The sequence below is a fragment of the Gekko japonicus genome, unplaced genomic scaffold (genome assembly GCF_001447785.1).
Source record: "Gekko japonicus isolate JY-2015 unplaced genomic scaffold, Gekko_japonicus_V1.1 scaffold275, whole genome shotgun sequence".
Classification (NCBI taxonomy): Eukaryota; Metazoa; Chordata; class Lepidosauria; order Squamata; family Gekkonidae; genus Gekko; species Gekko japonicus.
The window spans coordinates 246,329-263,249 of record NW_015170895.1 but is presented as its reverse complement, the minus strand read 5'-3'; the positions used below and the strand labels follow the sequence as shown (position 1 = coordinate 263,249).

Below are 16,921 nucleotides of genomic sequence, written 5' to 3'. Positions count from 1 at the left end.
TCGGCGGCAATGCATTTCAATGGGATTTTAACCTTCTGCTTTCCTTTTTGCAGACCCCTGGGGGGGGGGTTAGAGGGAGAGGCTCCAAATTTGGAGGGTGGTTACTGGAACCTCTCCCCAACATGCCCACCAAATTTCAAGAAGATTGGACCAGGGGGTCCAATTCTATGGGCCCCCAAACAGGTTGCCCCCATCCCTCCATTGTTCTCTATGGTGGGAAAAAAAATGGAGCCTCTCCCTCTAACCCCCCCCCCCAGGGGCCTGCAAAAAGGAAAGCAGAAGGTTAAAATCCCATTGAAATGCATTGCCGCCGAATTTCGGCGGCAAACCGGGAATACAGCAAACTGATCTGGGGGGACTGGGGGCACCCTCTTTGGATGCCCCTGGAATCGGACCCCCTGGACCAATCTTCTCGAAACTTTGGGGGTCTTTCGGGGAGAGGCTTGAGCAGCCACTGTCCAAATTTGGAGCCTCTACCCCCTCCCCCCCAGCCCCCTGCAAAGTTTCAAGAGGTTTTTTGCCATTGACTTCAATGGCCCCATTGGTTATAATGGACCCGAATTTTTCGGGTTTCCCGAATATTTTCGGATATCTATGCTTTACCGAATTAGATATTTGGGTTTTTTCGGGTTTCCCGAAAAAATTCGAGTTCAATAAACCCGAATCCGAATTTTACCGAATTTTTTTTTTGCACATCCCTAGAGGTGACTCTGCAGAGCGCCTCACAAACGAGCGGCAGCTGGCCCATACATTTTGCCTCGCCTGAAGAAGAGACTTACTTGGGTTGAGCGTGATGTTGGTACCCGGGTCCAAGGCTTGAGCCCGCCTTCATCTCCAGCGCAACAGAGCACTGAAAAGGAACATACACACATGCATGTGTCCCCTGGGGTCAACAGCCAACGCTGCAGAACACACACACACCCCCGCCCGAGCTTGAGCCCCTCGCCCCGTTCTGCGGACTTACTCGTGTTTCCACATCTGTCCATTCTGACTCAGTAGCATCATTGGGTGGAGAAGGATTCGAGGGAGACGATCGCCGCTTGCGACTGGAGGAAGCAGCAGAGAACAGTTAGAGCCTGCCTGTCAGCTATGCTGCCATGGGGGTGGGGATGTTCTTTCAGTGTCTGTGTAGATTGCTTTCACATTCCTGTCTCTTGCTTGGCGCAGTAATGCTTATCTCTAAAGAAGAACAGGAGGCGAGGTGTGTTGTCTCCCAACCGTGGGAGCAGAGCAATTCCCAGCTTTGCATAGCAGTAACGCTTACCAGCTCTAGCCCGCGCGCGGGAGGGTGCCTAATTGGCCAGCGCAGTGGGGTGTGTGTGTGCATACAAATGCCCTATATCTCAATAGGTTCAATAGGCAACGGTTATTCTTAACAGTGACTGTGTTAATGCATCTATGGCTCTTCAATAAAAGTATAACATTTCTATGAAGTGTGTACTCTGTTGTTGGCTGTGGGTTCTGACACTGCCTCCAAAGGCAGTTGGGGACAAGCCACTCTTCGGGGCTTTACTGGGCCACAGACTCCAGGCTGAGGTCTCCCATGGCAGCCTTCTGTCTAGACGTAGCTAGCCGACAACGGGCAGGCAGAATGCCCATCAAGGCAGCCAGTTTGGTGCCCTGCCCTGGATTGGGGGGGGGGGGGGGACGGGACTTAATCCCAAATGAACAGAACACACACCACTGGGAGATGGCCATCTTGGACTCCGAATTTAGCCACGGCACTCTCTGGCTCTCCCTACTGCCAGGAGGCCAGACTCACCCAGTTGGCGATTCCTGTTTCAGGGTCTCAATCTCGGTGAACTGGACTGCCTGGCCTCCGCCCCTGGTCTTAAAAACGTCGCCCTGGAAACAAAGCACAGTTCAAGTTCTCACTGCTGACGGTAGTGTTCGAGTGGCTGCCGTTTCAGCCAGACTGGGGTTTGTTTTTAGATATCGCAGGCCGGGCCCAAGTTAGCTGTTCTCTTCTCTCGGCGTCCACAGCTAAGTTGTGCTGAAGGGCGGGCCTGCAGACTCCCTCTTCAGCTGGCTTCTTCCACTGCTCACCCACAGACAGACGACGCATCCTGTGGTTCAGCACAGCTCTGCCAGAGCTACCCACCAGCCCCCTTCACCAACCGGCAACCCTTTGGGGGCTTTGGGCAAGACCGACACAGCCCCAGCACTGCCGCTGCTCTGAGGCCAGACCCCCCACCACAATCTGCCGGAGACTGCTTTTGCTCTCGCTTGCATTCTCTGACGTCCCCACCTGGAAGCCCGCAGGCCTCCCCGCCCCCAGGCCCTTCGGCCCTGAGAACCTGGCCCGAGAGGATCCCTTTTGTACCTTGATCAGCCTGGTCTCGATCTCCCCGTCGGAGGCCAGCTCCTGGTGGGTGAGCATGTACTTGTCGCACTTGGCCAGGGTCTTCTCGCTGGCAGTCGCCACGGTGATGGCATGGGGGACGTAGGGCTGCATGACCGTTTCGGTCTGTACGTTGGAGGGTGGCTTGTGGTCCACCCATCTCTCCCCAGCGGAACGGGAGCGCCTGTGCCGGGGACGGACTGGCAGAGCGTTCTAGATCAGATCGCAAAAAAAATGGCAAGAGGTTTTAAAGGAAGGGAACCCTGCCGACAGACAGTCTATGAAGCAGCATCCCAGTGGAGCAGCTGTCTGCCACAGCAGGCATCCCAACAGGTGGAATGGGGTCTGCCATGTAGCCAGCCTGCACGGTGGCTATACTTTCCAACAAAAGTGACGCTTGCTTACTTGGCAACAGACCATGAGCAGGGGCAAACCGAGAAACATCAAAGTATTCTGCTCTCGCATCACACAGGCAAATATGAAACAAGCGCTCTGCTTGGCAGCCGTGACAGATCTGACTGCCCAGGCAAGGAATGCAGGTCCAGAACGGGCAGGGAACAGGTTCAGGCGGGCACTGAAGCCAGCCACCCACAACAGGAAGGCTCTCGTTTAAACTATGAGTTGTTCACCACAGTCAGAGTTAAATGCCAAACTTACATTCAAAAAGAAAGAATTAAAAATGGGATACGATGTGAGAAGTGCCCTACTAGATCAGACGACAGCATCCCATCTCCCACAATGGCCACCCAGTTCCTCCTGAAGGGCCAACAACAGGGCATGGAAGCCGAGGCCTTCCCCTGAGAAGAACATCAGAAGAGCCCTGCTGGATCAGACCAGTGAGGGTCCACCTAGTCCAGCCTCCTGTCTCACACAGTGGCCAGCCAGTTCCTCTGGAGGGCCAGCAACAGGGCAGAGAGGCCGAGGCCTTCCCCTGATAAGGACACCAGAAGAGCCCTGCTGGGTCAGACCAGTGAGGGTCCATCTAGTCCAGCCTCCTGTCTCCCACAGTGGCCAATCAGATGTCCCATATAAAAGATGCTTTTGGTATTTTTAATGGAACCCCCCCCCCAACACTTTGAGTGATTCAACTGAAGCCACCTTGTTCACCAGCACAGAAGACTCTGCAGTACTTGGACAGGCAAGGCTCTACACAGTTTCCATTTTTACCAGCGTTTACGTTTTGACCGGACTAAACCCAAACCAGCAGCTAGCCGTTGGAGCACCCAGACAAAGACCACATGCAGAAAGGCCTCAGTTTCTCCTAGGCCAAAATTCACGGCTGCCTGCTTCTCTGACCGAGCAGGGGGACACACTGCGCCCGTCCAAAGGGGAACAAGCAACAACCGCTGGTTGCCAAGCACACAAGACATTGCAAAAGGAAGAGCACACAAAGCATGAAGACAGAGAAGAGCCACACTTATCCTTCCTGTCCAAGAGAGACAGACAGACAAACAGTGCATGTGAAGAGCTTGACTGCAGATGAGCACAGAGGCCAAATCTGGAGGCACGACACTGCCTTCTCCTGAATCAGTCCACTGGCCGGTCCGTCAAGGTCAGTACTGGCTACTCGGACTGGCAGTGGCCGTCCAGGGTCTCAGGCAAAGAGGTCTGTCCCACCCACTCCTACCAGGTCCTTCTTGAGCTGGAGACGGCAGGGATGGAACCAGGGACTTTCTGCATGCAACGCAGAGGCTCTTCCACTCAGCTACAGTCCCGGCTTCCAGCTGCAACCCCAAAAGCCCTCACCCACATACCAGCTTCAGAGGACTGCCTGCCAGATTGGGGGATCTCCCTGGAATGTTTAAAGCCGCTGCAGAACTGCCATTCTCAAGGAACGGGAAGGTAAGGCAAGGCTTTTGAGGCACGGTAGCCTCTTCTACTCCCCTTGGCGGTCAAACTCGGCACCCCTTCCCTGTTGGGAGTGGCTTGGACCCAGCGACACGGAGGCCCTCTCCTACCTCTCTACCGCCGGGGACCTCCGGGGTGCCGGTCCACTGCATGCCCCGCCTCCTCTCTGCCGCAGCACAGGGCCTAGCTCGCTCCGGCTCCTGCAGCCGACTCCTAGCCGTGGGCGTCATGCCGCTGGGGTGCTTGCTGCCGAGGGCAGGCCTTCTCTGCTCCCAGTCCGAGATGCAGGAGGCCACGGAAATGCTGTCGCACGAGTTAGAGCGCCTGTGCAGTTGTGGCCCAACTGTGGCGGGCAGGTGGGCAGGGAGCTGAGTGACGACACAGTTACTAGAAATCTGAAGAGAGGCGAAGTTAGTGAACGAGACACGGAGAAAGCCAGGCTGCCACACAAAACTGACATGGACCCCAGACTCTCGGGAGACAGAAGGGGGCTATAGATCCCCATGGCTTTTCAGCCTGAATGCAGAGGACTCGTGGGAAGGGGGTGGCACGGAAACCTGTTTCTAGGTATTGAGGCTGGAAAGAACGGAGACCCACAGGCAGGACAGATTCTCTGCAAATGCACAGCCACAACACACACACACCCTCACACAAGGACTGAGCACCTCACAGCCATGTTCCCCAGGAGACTGAAAGGTTCCTTACAGGGACAGGTGGAGGCGACAGCGACCGTGGCAGGACTTTCTCCCGGTCCTTCTCCCGAGAAGGCCTCTCCGGCTTGCCGCCCTTGGGTTCCGTGACGATGGCTTTCAGCTGTTTCAGCTTCTCGTCCTTCACCCAGAGCTTGTTCTGCATCTCCAGCTGCTTGGCTGCCACCCGCCGCTCCTGCAAGGGACGACAGGCGACCGTGAGCCGGCTGGCAAAAGACAAGAGCGTGCCACCCGGCCATGTGGCGCATAAGATGAAGAAGGGCTGGATCATGATGCCAGGAGGCAAGGAAGCTGTTGCGGCAGGACGGCATGTCAGACTTACAGCAGAGGTTCCGTCTGCCCCGTTAGTAGGACAGGGTTAACCACCCCTCTTATCCCAAAAGCCAGCCCAGCCCTCCTGTACGCTGGGAGAGACCGTCTAGAGATTTGGAGCAAAGTGTCACCAGCATGCGGGCGACACTCCCCTCCAGCACTGTATCAACACTCACGTTTAAACTGACTCTGGTGGCAGATTTTGGAAGTTTCTGCAAGTTGCTTTGGGTCCCTTGGTGGAGAAAAGGGGCTTAGGAATGCCTTGATGAATGCAGCTTAGGAACACCTTAATAAATAAAGCCTCATAGTAAGGGGGCAGAGTGCTTGCTTTTCCACTAGAAAAGCTTTTCCCGGAATGCATTCCTGTAATGATTCCACATTTTGGTGTGTGTGTTCCTTTAAATGTTTAGTTTGACTGCAGCAATGTAAGAAGAGTGATAGACGGAGATGAGTGTATTTTGACTGGCTGATGACTGAGAGTGTGGGAGGAGATGTTCTGAGAGGAATCTGTGTGTGGGTGTCTATGAAAGATTCTGTGTGTGAAGTTTGAAGAGTGCGCATAGTCTGTGTGACTATAGGATTTTGAGTCTTCTTCTGTGTGATTAAGACCAACAGTTTAGTCTGTGTGACTAAGAGAGTTGATTCTGTGTGAATAAAACAGAGACTAGCCTGAGTGGCTATATATATAAATGAGAAAGAGAGAGATTATACTGAGTGTATAAGCCTGTCAGAGTGGAGTTTGAGAGACTGTAGCACCAAGCTTTGCCAGTTATATTTATATAAATTCCTTTCTTCAGCAACTGTTCAAAAGAAACAAGAAACCTATTTTGTTCTTTATTAAATAACTCAATTTTTGTTTAAACTTATCCCAGAAATCAGTACAGTACTTCCTCAGGGCCACATTGTCCTCTGAAGTGCCCAGACCCTAGGTCATACTACCAAGAGAATTGAAATTTTTAATTCCTGGTGGCAGCAGAAAACTAAAGGTAAAACCATTTCCCCAAATAGCAAGGACCTCACAATTCCCTTCAAGGCTTGAGAAAAGGCGAGCGCGCACACACACACACTTACGCATTCCTTCTCCCATTTCATTGTGGTCTCTGTCACCATGCCCTGCAGCCGTGCTTCCAGCCGGCGCTTATCAGATGCCTGGCGCTGCAGCTTCTGGCTTCGGGCATCCAGCTCCTGCTGCAGGTTGCGCTTCTCGTCTTCGTAAATGGCTGTCGTTTTCTCCAAGATGTCAATCTGTCAGTGCAAACGGCAGCTGCTTTTCCATGAGTTCTCCCACACTGCACACAACTAACGACAAGGGGCTTTGGAAGCAGCAGCTGCCTGTGTATATTTATTTAATTCAATGTCTATCCCACCCTTCCCGCAAGCGGGCTCAGGGCAGGTTACAACATTAGGGCAGGTTACAGCATGACTGATACAGCGTGCGGATGGATCCTCCAGCTGCAATGTGTGTGTGATTAAATAGTGTAAGTTGTCTTCCCTATCCCCCACGAATATTGTTAGTCCATCGTCTCCTTGAGTAACTGTAAATCGCTCTGAGCCCGCATGAGTGGGAAAAAGCGATCAATAAATTGAAAGTATTATTATTATTATTAGGATTAAACAATAAAATTAACCCTTGGACAATGGCAAACGAACTACCACACAGCTATTTCAGTGTCGTCCTGATGTTAGACAATAAAGCATAGGGGCTGGATCCGAAAATAAATTCCAGGTTATGGATCCCCTGCCTGCATTGGGTAGACCGACGTGGCTATCATGCCATGTCCTCAAAGACTGAAGGTCATAATACAGATGGTAGGAGGAGGAGCCAGGTGGTATTTGACGTCTGCTGCCTCACCCAAAAGCCTGGTGGAAGAGCTCCGTCTTACAGGCCCTGCAGAGCAGCAGAAGGTCCCGCAGGGCCCTGATCAATGTTCCCTCTAAGCTGTGGAGTCTTGTGAGCAAAAATTCTACATTGCGAGCTACTGGCATTATTTATTTATTTTTTATTTACATTGGATTTATATACCGCCCATGACCCCTAATGGGTTTCAGAGCGGTTTTACAGGGTACTACTTAGTATAGTAGTAATTAACCTCCCTAGGGCCACAACATTTCATGGGGGGGGGGCTGCCTACCGACACCCTATTGGCGGCGCATTGTATCTTTTTTCCGGCGGGCAGGTATTATTCTGGCGTCTCTTCAGGTTAACTGGCGACCACTTCCGGCAGGCTCGATGTTTCTGCGTGCGGCTGCTTTTGCATTAAACTTGTGAGTGAGCGATTCGGCTACTGCATAAATCAGTTTGCTCTGGAGCCCTCCTTCCCGAGCTAAGACAAAACTGTGTGAGCTGGAGGTTAAAAAACTGTGAGCTAGCTCACTCTAACTCAACTGAGAGGGAACACTGGCCCTGATTTCATTCCACCAGGTTGGGGCCTGGCCCCAAAGGATGATGCTCCAGACCATTCTCTCTGGGCAGTAGCTGTCAGCATTTAAGTGTAAGACAGAGACCCATTCCAAGTGAGCCCAGCTTCGAGAACGGAAAGTGGAGCACTCAGGCTACAGATGGTGTTCGAGCAATGAGGACAGGTGGTCACCGGTTACACAAGTGAGGCACGTACAGTTTCAACAGCCACCAAACACAAACCTTATATTCCAGAGTTTTGGCTTTCTTCTCCAGTCGCTCGATCTCTGTTTTTTGTCCGACGATTGTTTTGTCCTTCTCGGCCATTCTGGCCTGAGTGTAGTTCTCCTTGGAGACGAGGCTGGCATCGACTTCCTGCAGCATGCCCCTCACAAAAAGCGCTGCAACACAAGGGGACACTGCCAGGCCTCACCACCAACAGGGCCAGTTTAGCTAGACCGGCTGAGGTTCACTAGAAACACCCCAGCTGAGGCCAGTTACTGCCCTCCAGTCTGTACCCACATCTGTAAAATGGGGATATGTGTGGAAGCCCAACACGGATTTTACAAGACAGATAAAAATGTCAGAGAGCTTCTTATGGCAAGGATGACTGACCACAATCCAGTCCAGGATCAGACACCTTCAGTCCCATCAGCTTTATCACTGGGACTGTCTCAGTGGGACATGTTTAATTCTCTCCCACAACAGTGACAGGGAACTAAAATGTATAATTTCTGGCCAGACAGGGAATAATCCAGACATGTACAGAGAGTGCCAGTCGGAGAGAAGTCCTCCAAAGGCCAAAAGCAAGACACGCAACAAAATACAGGTCGTGACTTCTGGGCAAAGGCCAACATTGCCATGGCCACCAGCAAGACAAGAAGCCAGTCCAGAGATTCTCTAAAGAGCACTCTAGCGTAGCAGACTCCCAAACTTGTTGTATTTTAGACATGACTCCATTCATTGGGATTTATAGTTCAAAAGTCGTTTTTATATATGGGAACGGATCTGAAACTAAATTATTATGTTATAACTGTTGACGTATGTTGAAAACTTTGTCGGTGATTAACTGGCTGCTTTGTAATTCTGGATTCTCAGGACTTTTGCTTACTGTTTTGCAGTGATTGTATATGTTATAAGTTATACTGGATCTTAACAAACATTTTAAAAACCCAAATAAATAAAAAATAAAATAAATAAAAAGCACTCTAGCTGTGCCACTCCCAGGAGAGCAGCGAAGCCATCGGTGAATGCAGAGCCTTCGAGGGCTTACCGTTCTTGTTGAACTCTTCGGTTAGCCTCTGCCGGATGCTGTAGCGCTTCTCAAGCACTTTGATCAGCCGAGGAAGGGTCTGGTCATCGTTGATGTCAAGGAGCTCACAGGAAGGCATCGGAGGAATGCTCTGCAGGAGCATCTCTGTGACAGACTGCTCTCGATCTGCAAGGGGAAAAGAAGGTCGCTGCAGGGGTTTGCCTCCCTCCCTCGCCATTAGGCGCTGCCTGTGCCAATCACACCCTTGCTTCCCCCTGCCAGCCACACCAATTTTGTCCCAAACGGCTGCCCACATAGAAGCGGCACTGCACCCCGCTGAGGATAAGAGTGGTAGGAAGAAGTGCCCTCTGCGTGGAGTCACGCAGGACTGGAATCTGGATGGTTCTCATTAGAACACAACACTCATGTCTGAATGGGCTTCCTGCAAGGAGGCGACAGCTACCTAAGTGGCATTGCTGAAATCACTCTGGGCCAAGGCTCCCTCTAAGCTGTTGGACTCTTGTGAGCAAAAATTCTACTTTGTGAGCTCCTGGCACTAAAGTTGTGAGCGAGCCATTTGGCTACTGCTTAAATTAGTTTGCTCTAGAGCCATCTTTCTTGAGCGAAGACAAAAATGTGTCAGCCAGAAGTTAAAAAACTGTGAGCTAGCTCACACTAACGCAGCTTAGAGGGAACAGTGCTCTGGGCTAAAGTATTTATTCCGCTGCAGCCATGCCCCAGGGTAGCCCAACAAACAACTAAGAAGAACCCAAGTCAGCGTTTGAGGCACAGAAAGCTTCTCGGGACTTACCCCCCTCAATTGGGCCACCTCGGATTTCCAGCTGCCGCGAAAGCTCCTCCTGGAAGGCCTGATTCTTAAACCGGCGACCGGGGGTTAACCCACATAGCGGCTTGTCAAGAGGTCTCGCCACCTCCACTTCTTGGGTGATCTCTGCAAACCTCAGCACTTGCTATAAGAGAATAATTTGCCAAACTGAAAAAGAAACTCATGGGCTGGCAATGTTAAGAGGGCACACCCTAACTTAGCTGGGTTAGCTTGGCTGCATTAGGGGCTGTGATGGACTGTGCTTTAGAAGCTCATAAATTCTAAATGATTGCGGGAGTCCGGTTTATGGCGGCTTGTTCTTGGACGCGTCCCATCGATTCTCCAATAGCGACGCGCCAAGCCAACGCGATCAGGAGGGGTCTTGGCTGGCTCCAGATCCCCATACTGTAGGAGACTCTCGGCCTGGGGAGCCGGGTAAGTCTCTCCCAAGGCGATGGCCAAGGGATATAAGGCTTGCCTGTCCCCGAGAGGTCCTGACGCCGTGGAGCCAGTACAGCCGAGAGCCAACCTCCGGATGAGCAGACAAGAAAATAAGCGAAAATAAACCCAGCAATAATCAAACATCTAAACAGTGAGTTAATACAACTTCTGTATAAGCGAAGAAGTCTTGGCTTGCTAGATTGATTGGAGAAAGAGCGGTGTGTGGGGGAGGGTTGGAGATCCCCCACCCCCTCCAAAACGGAGCGGTCTTTAAGCAGTACAAAAAGGGAAGAAGGAACGAAACTTACCGCTCGAGACTTCATTTAAGCTTGAAAGCTGTATTTTAAGGCCAAGAGCATGGAATTCAGAGAAACTTTAATTTAAAACTAAAACTTTTCTTCACTGTAAACAAATGGCTGGGAGGGCGAGGAGAATGGCGGCGGAAAAGAAACTTCTACCAGGAACTACTACACCAACGACTCCCAGTCACCCACAGGAAGCGACTGCAGACTTTCCCAATATGCTTGCTGCAGCACTGTGCCCTCTGCTGGACCAAATTTCTACAATTAATAACAAACTGGATTCCGTTCAAAAGCAATTTACCCAAGGGGAAAAAAGAGCCAATAAGACAGACAAAAGGATCGAGAAAGTTGAAACAAGGACTATTGATATTAAGCAACAATTAAAAGAAGTTAAGAAGGAAAGAAATATGGATAAAAATCAACAACTTCAGCTTGATAAATCTGTGTTCTACGCTTCCTGAACAGAAGGGGGAAGACATAAAAACAACGATAAGTGGAGCGATAGCTTCAATTTCAGACCTTAAACAGGAAGATCTACAAAGTGACATGGACTTGGCATACCGTACCTACCCTGATTTTATAAGAAAAAATAAACTGCCTGGTGAAATTTACGTTAAATTCTCAAAGAGAACAATGAGAGACAATGTTTTAAAAGCTACTGCGGAAAAAAACACTTAAAATCAACGAAGAAGAAATTAAAATTCTGAAAGACATTCCATTTGAGATCCGGAAACAAAGACGACGGTATAAAGACTGAATTCTTTTTGTACAAGACAAAGCAATAACCTACAGATGGAATCATGTTCAAATACAATGACAAGAAAGTTAAAATTGACTCTGTCCAAAAGGCCAAAAACTTTTTGAAAAAACAATTGGGCATAGATAAAGACGAGGACCCTAATCTGGAAGAAGGAGAGGAACCCAGTGAGGAAGAAGCAGATAATTCTTCAAGTGATTCCAGCAGTTCAATATCAGAGTCTGAGAAAGGAGAAGCAGCGCCCAAAACTTCAAAAGTGAAGAAGAAGCCCAAGAGATAAACGTTGTTTTTTCCCCCTGGATTACATTACTTGATTCAAGCATAAATAAGCTTTAACCGACAGAAGTTTGATCTCTCTGCTTTTATAATTCTATGTTTATCATAATACCAATATTATTGCAGGAGTGATGTAGGCATGTGTCAGCTTACAAATATTCTTGTCATAAGTTAGTGATAGGTTTTCCCCCTGTACCTTTATCTTTAGAATGTAGGATATAGCTTGTAAAACCAATAAAAAATATTATAAAAAAAAGAAAAAGAAAAAAAGAAATGATTGCTGTACAAAAAGAGAAAAACTTAAGCACAACAAATGGCATGTGCTCCTGATCAATGTTTTGTTTGTGTTGTGTAAGGTTTTGTTCATGCTTGTTATGTGTTGATAAATAATAAAACTATTTATAAAAAAGAAAGAAGCTCATAAATTCTGGATTTAAGTGCATATTTTCTTACCGTTAATCTTGAATATCACAATACCTTTTAAGCCGAGATATTTTTGTTAAACCATTTACCAGATGAGTTAGATAAGAAGCACAAATATTTTATTTTACATGTTATAACAGCTGCCAGAAATGTATTTGCAACGGCATGGAGGACACCGAAGATTCCAACGCTACATGAGTTGATGTTGAAGATTATGGAATGTGCTGAAATGGACAAGTTGTCAAATATATTAAAAGGGAAAATGGAAGAAGAATTTATGGGACCCTGGAGGATGTTCTATGGCTGGTTAAAACTTAAGTATGAAGAAAATAAGATCAAGTGAAGAATAATAAGAATGACAGATGAAGTTGTTGTGAAGTTGTAATGAGAAGATATGCATGCAGAATGCTAAATTGGAATTAAATACTTCCATATTTTTCTTTTCTTCCTTCCATTTCCCTCCCCCCCCTTTCTGTATATAATCTAATAAAAATTTCCAAAAAAAGGAGGAGTTCATAAGGGCTGTATAAACCTGTGACAGACTGAAGGGTTGATGCCCCACAGAGCCAGAGAGCCTCTGAGTGACAGGCTGCTCAAACGGAACTCTGTGGAGAGCGTCAGTTCAGTTGAGAAGACACTGTTGGGAACTGATGGTGGAAGAGAACACCGTTTAGTGCTGACAGAGGACTGAGAAGGTGGCAAGGAGGAATGGGAGGATCGCTGAAGACTCCCCCATTCAGGCCAGGAAAAGGGACAAGAGAAATAATTCCCTGCCCAGTAGACAAGGGGGACAGCTCTAAAGAAGAAGAAGAAGAGGAGGAAGAGGAGGAGGAGGAGGAAGAAGAGAAGGAGGAGGAGGAGGAGGAGGAGGAAGAAGAGGAAGAAGAAGGGGAAGAAGAAGGGGAAGAAGGAAAAGAAGAAGGAGGAGAAGGAGAAGAAGGAGAGATTGAATTTATACCCCACCCTTCACTTGGAGTCTCAGAGCGTCTTACAAACGCCTTTCCCTTCCCCTCCCCACAACAGACACCCTGTGAGGTGGGTGGGGCTGAGAGAACTCTGAAACAAACTGCTCTTTTTCAAGGATAGCTGTGCCAGAGCTTGTGACTGACCCAAGGTCACATCAGCAGGTGCAAGCGGAGGAGTGGGAAATCAAACCCGGTTCTCCCAGATTAGAGTCCGCGCACTTAACCACTACACCAAACTGATCCCTGGTGTGTTTGGAGAGAAGGATTCTAGGGTACTTGGTCGTGTATCCCTGCCTTCTATGACTGGAAGAGTCCGTGAAACTCAGGAACTTACTGAAGTGTTTAAACAGACACTGAAATTAAAGCCTCTCTCCTCAAAGATTCAAAGACCTTGTGGAAAAGCTGAAACTCTTGTTACATATTAACTGGAGTGTGTGAAATTACGAAGTTACCTCAGAGTTATTATTGACTCACCTCAGACAGTTTACCCCTGATTCTACCCGGCTTTCCCCCTCTACATTGAATATTTTGTTTATTTTTGGAACTTTCAAAAGCCCCTCATGTGCCATTTTCAGAAGTATAAGTTAAGCATGTGATTTTAAGAACATAAGAACATAAGAGAAGCCAATGTTGGATCAGGCCAATGGCCCATCTAGTCCAACACTCTGTCACACAGGGGCCATCAGGAGGTCAAGCAGTGGGGCCAGGACACTAGAAGCCCTCCCGCTGTTGCCCCCTCAAAACCAATTTTGTCTCTTTCCTCAAGTCCCTGGGCTGATCCAGCATCAAAATACAATAATGTGACAGGGTGGGACAGCCATGAACCTTCGAAGAAGGGAAAAAATAGATAAAGGGGCTGCTCAGCCAGAAAGAAGGGGGGGAAACGGAGGGAACTGTCCTGCCCATGAGGAAGGGAAGAGGGCAAGATCGCCGTAGGAGCTTTCCTTCATTTTCATTTTCCTTGCTTGAAAGTTCCTGTTTCTTTGGGGGTGGGGGGGTCCTGTTCTGTGCGTATTTTGCTTCCTGTATTGGTTGATTTGATATTACACTGGTTTATGTCCAGCATGCCTCCCTACAGGTTTTTATTTATTTCTTTGATTTATACCCCGCCCTCCCCACCAAGGCAGGCTCAGGGCGGCTTACATAAAAGTACATATATAAATACAGTTAAAATCATTCATAAAAACACCATAACTATTAAATATTAGTTATCCTAAAGTGCTGGAACAATATTCAAGTAAAGTGCAAGAGCAGAAGTTTCAAGATTAACGATACTGCTTAGGTGGCAGTCATGATGACATTTTCACACTAGCTCAGCTGATCCGATTATGTATGCAACGGGGCACAGGCTGTAAGTTGTAGGCCAGGGCACAGGGTCCCTTTCTCAAGTGTTTGGTGCGGCTCCTCATCGAAGGCCTGGCGGAAGAGCTCCCTGCAGGTTTTTATGCCGGGCATAACCCACTGTAATACTGAATTGACCACTAGGGGGAGCAAAGCATACACAACACACGTGAAAAAATACTAAAGAAACAAGTAGAACAGCCCTAGAAGTTCTGGGTCACGAAGACGGATCCTTTCTTCCAGTGCAGCTAAAGTGCCAGGTTAAATGAAGTCTTCAGAAAATACAAATTTTGGAACTGATCATCCGCTGTTAATTACATACAATCACACTGATGCCTGCAGAGTTCTGCTCATCAGACTTCAGGACCCTTTACCAGATACAGTCTTCACAAAAAAGCCACACTAACCCGACAAGTAGCACAATTTTAAAGTGTTCTTTTTTATCAAAAGCACCCACCTCCAATCATCAGAATTTTAACCCTCCAGATTACAGTAAGAGCTCAAATTACCAAACTCTCATCGTAGTCTTCGGCCTTTGGGTTGACACAGACAATCATCCGCACTTTTCCTTCTCCGTCAAAGTAGTTCTTGAAAAGATGGGTTAGTTTGGAGTCTCGATAGGGGACCATCTAAAGACAAAAATTTAATCAGCGCCACAGCTATGAGAGTAAAGACTACAGAAATGCCAGAGAAAAGCCATGCTACACACCTTGTTGGTCCCATATGTCTGGTTCTCTCGTAGGGCCTCTATGCAAGTCCTCAGCGTCATTAATGACTGATTAATATTCCCTGCAGGAAAGAACTGCTTTTATAATCAAGGATCCTGCCTTGGCCCCCCAAGCACACTTTTGAGGACACTGGTTTCTGCTAGTGCACTGTAGGGATTTCACAGGAGAGTGCTCCGCCTCTGGGGCCAGACAGCTGCAGGAAGTGCCATCAAGTTGCCGCTGACTTACAATGACTCACCAAGGGGCTTTCAAGGCAAGAGGCAAGCAGAGCGATCCTGGACTTCCTTGGTGGTCTCCCACCCAAGTATTAACCAGGTCCAACCCTGCTTAATTCATAAGATCCGACAAGACTGGGCTAGCCTGGGCCATCCAGGCGAGAGAGGTGGCCCTTCGCTTTTGCTCCAGGCAAGAGTGGCAGAACTGGAAGCGACCCGTCGGCCACACGCAGCACCTGCCTGCTTCGCGTAACCGGCTGCCTTCGGCTTTGGTTCTGTTTGTCCTTTCGCTCCCTGCCAGGTCGACCAAAGAGAGCTGGCTCAAGGTGATCAGCTCCTTGTCCTGTGAAAGGAAAGAGAAGATCAGACGTGTGCTTTCAACTCAGAACCACTCTTCAACTCTCCGCCTCTCTCCCCACCAAAAGAGTTCTCAGTCCTGCTGATCGGCAAGCTGGAAAGAGCCGGTTGAGAGGCCATACAGGGTGGCCTGACACCCCAGCCACCAAAACACCCTGTGTTGAAGCCTGCTTTGTGGGCAGGGAACGAGGACGCGTGCCCACGGACCCCTCTTCGTTTCACCTGTAGAACATTGTCTCCATCTGCATCCAGCGGAGCCTGGGCTAATTTGATGAGGAACACACTGTGCGAACGGCTGGATTCCCGATTCAGCTGTGTGTTGGCAATGCGTCTCTTCTTTTGGCCTGTTAACAGAGAAATTTAAAGTGGCCCTGAAGAGGGGGCTGAAGATAAAACACCCAGTGTCCTTGTGTCTCTCTCACATCTATGGAGCACCTGTGGAGCACCTGTGGAGCGGCACATAGTCCAAAGCTGCAAAAACCAGAGAACAGGGCAACCAAAAGGATCCAGAGGGTGGGACGTAACACCTGAAGAGTTTGTGGCTCTGAAGTTCTAAAAAGCCAGCTAAGTGGAGACTAGCACCAATGGAGCAAAGGAATGGATTGTTCTCCTCTTCTCCGCCAGTACTAGAGCTCAGGGTCACCCAGAGAAACTGATCGGCATGAGGTTCAAGGCAGACAAGCATCGCTTAATCGCTCTGCCCTTCCTCCACCACACCCTCCCATCGATCTCCTGAGACGGGCTAGACTGAGGTAACTGACTGGCCCAAGGGAGAGATCTGAACCAGCCTCCCCAGACCCAAACTAATTACCGCATCACACTGATTCTCTCATAACCGTTCATCCAGGAATGGGAGAATCTTCACTCTGCGCACATCACCACTTCACCCGGTAGGAAGCACAGCAGGACTGCTATTACCTCTCCAGAAGACTTCAAAAGCTTCCTCCGTGGATTTCACTTCTACTTCTGTGCATCCTGCAACATACATGTTGTGATTCTGATCCTCCCGGAGTATTTTGGACTGTGGGGGCCTGCAACAGGGAGGATCTCAATGTAAACCGTGGCCAGCACCACCCGTCATTTTGAGACGGCTACAGGATAAGCTACCGGACGGCAGTAACACTGAGGCAAGCTGCCAGAGCTCCAGGGAGGGTAGCCACAAGTCACGTGTTACACACAGGAGGGGAGCCATGCACAAACTGTCAATGGCCAGCCTCAGCATGAGAGAAGCAGGAAGCGACATTCACAGCAACAGAAAAGACGCCGGCTCCACTAATGATCTCTACTTGTCGTAAGAGGCAAAGAGTTGGCGTGCACATACACAAAGTCAACGGGTCGCACCGGGGTGCCACAGCTGTTCCACCTACCAAAGGAACACAGTTAAAGTGTTACACTAGCCACCTTTCCCCTCCTCTCCCACTTCACTCCA

General features: G+C 49.1%; 1 protein-coding gene across 1 annotated transcript in view; it reads right to left on the bottom strand.

Moving 5' to 3' along the window:
• Positions 1-16,921, bottom strand: part of KIF23 (kinesin family member 23) — a 32,963-nt gene that overhangs the window by 5,750 nt on the left and 10,292 nt on the right. The window contains exons 8-22 of the mRNA XM_015418501.1: positions 16,411-16,523; positions 15,715-15,836; positions 15,376-15,478; positions 14,902-14,981; positions 14,702-14,821; positions 9,673-9,832; positions 8,883-9,047; positions 7,853-8,010; positions 6,283-6,456; positions 4,895-5,074; positions 4,300-4,584; positions 2,324-2,554; positions 1,763-1,845; positions 965-1,046; positions 780-850 (exon numbers count right to left, since the gene is read on the bottom strand). Of these exons, the coding sequence (XP_015273987.1) occupies positions 780-850; positions 965-1,046; positions 1,763-1,845; positions 2,324-2,554; positions 4,300-4,584; positions 4,895-5,074; positions 6,283-6,456; positions 7,853-8,010; positions 8,883-9,047; positions 9,673-9,832; positions 14,702-14,821; positions 14,902-14,981; positions 15,376-15,478; positions 15,715-15,836; positions 16,411-16,523 (2,127 nt within the window). The remainder of the gene's footprint in view (positions 1-779; positions 851-964; positions 1,047-1,762; positions 1,846-2,323; positions 2,555-4,299; positions 4,585-4,894; positions 5,075-6,282; positions 6,457-7,852; positions 8,011-8,882; positions 9,048-9,672; positions 9,833-14,701; positions 14,822-14,901; positions 14,982-15,375; positions 15,479-15,714; positions 15,837-16,410; positions 16,524-16,921) is intronic.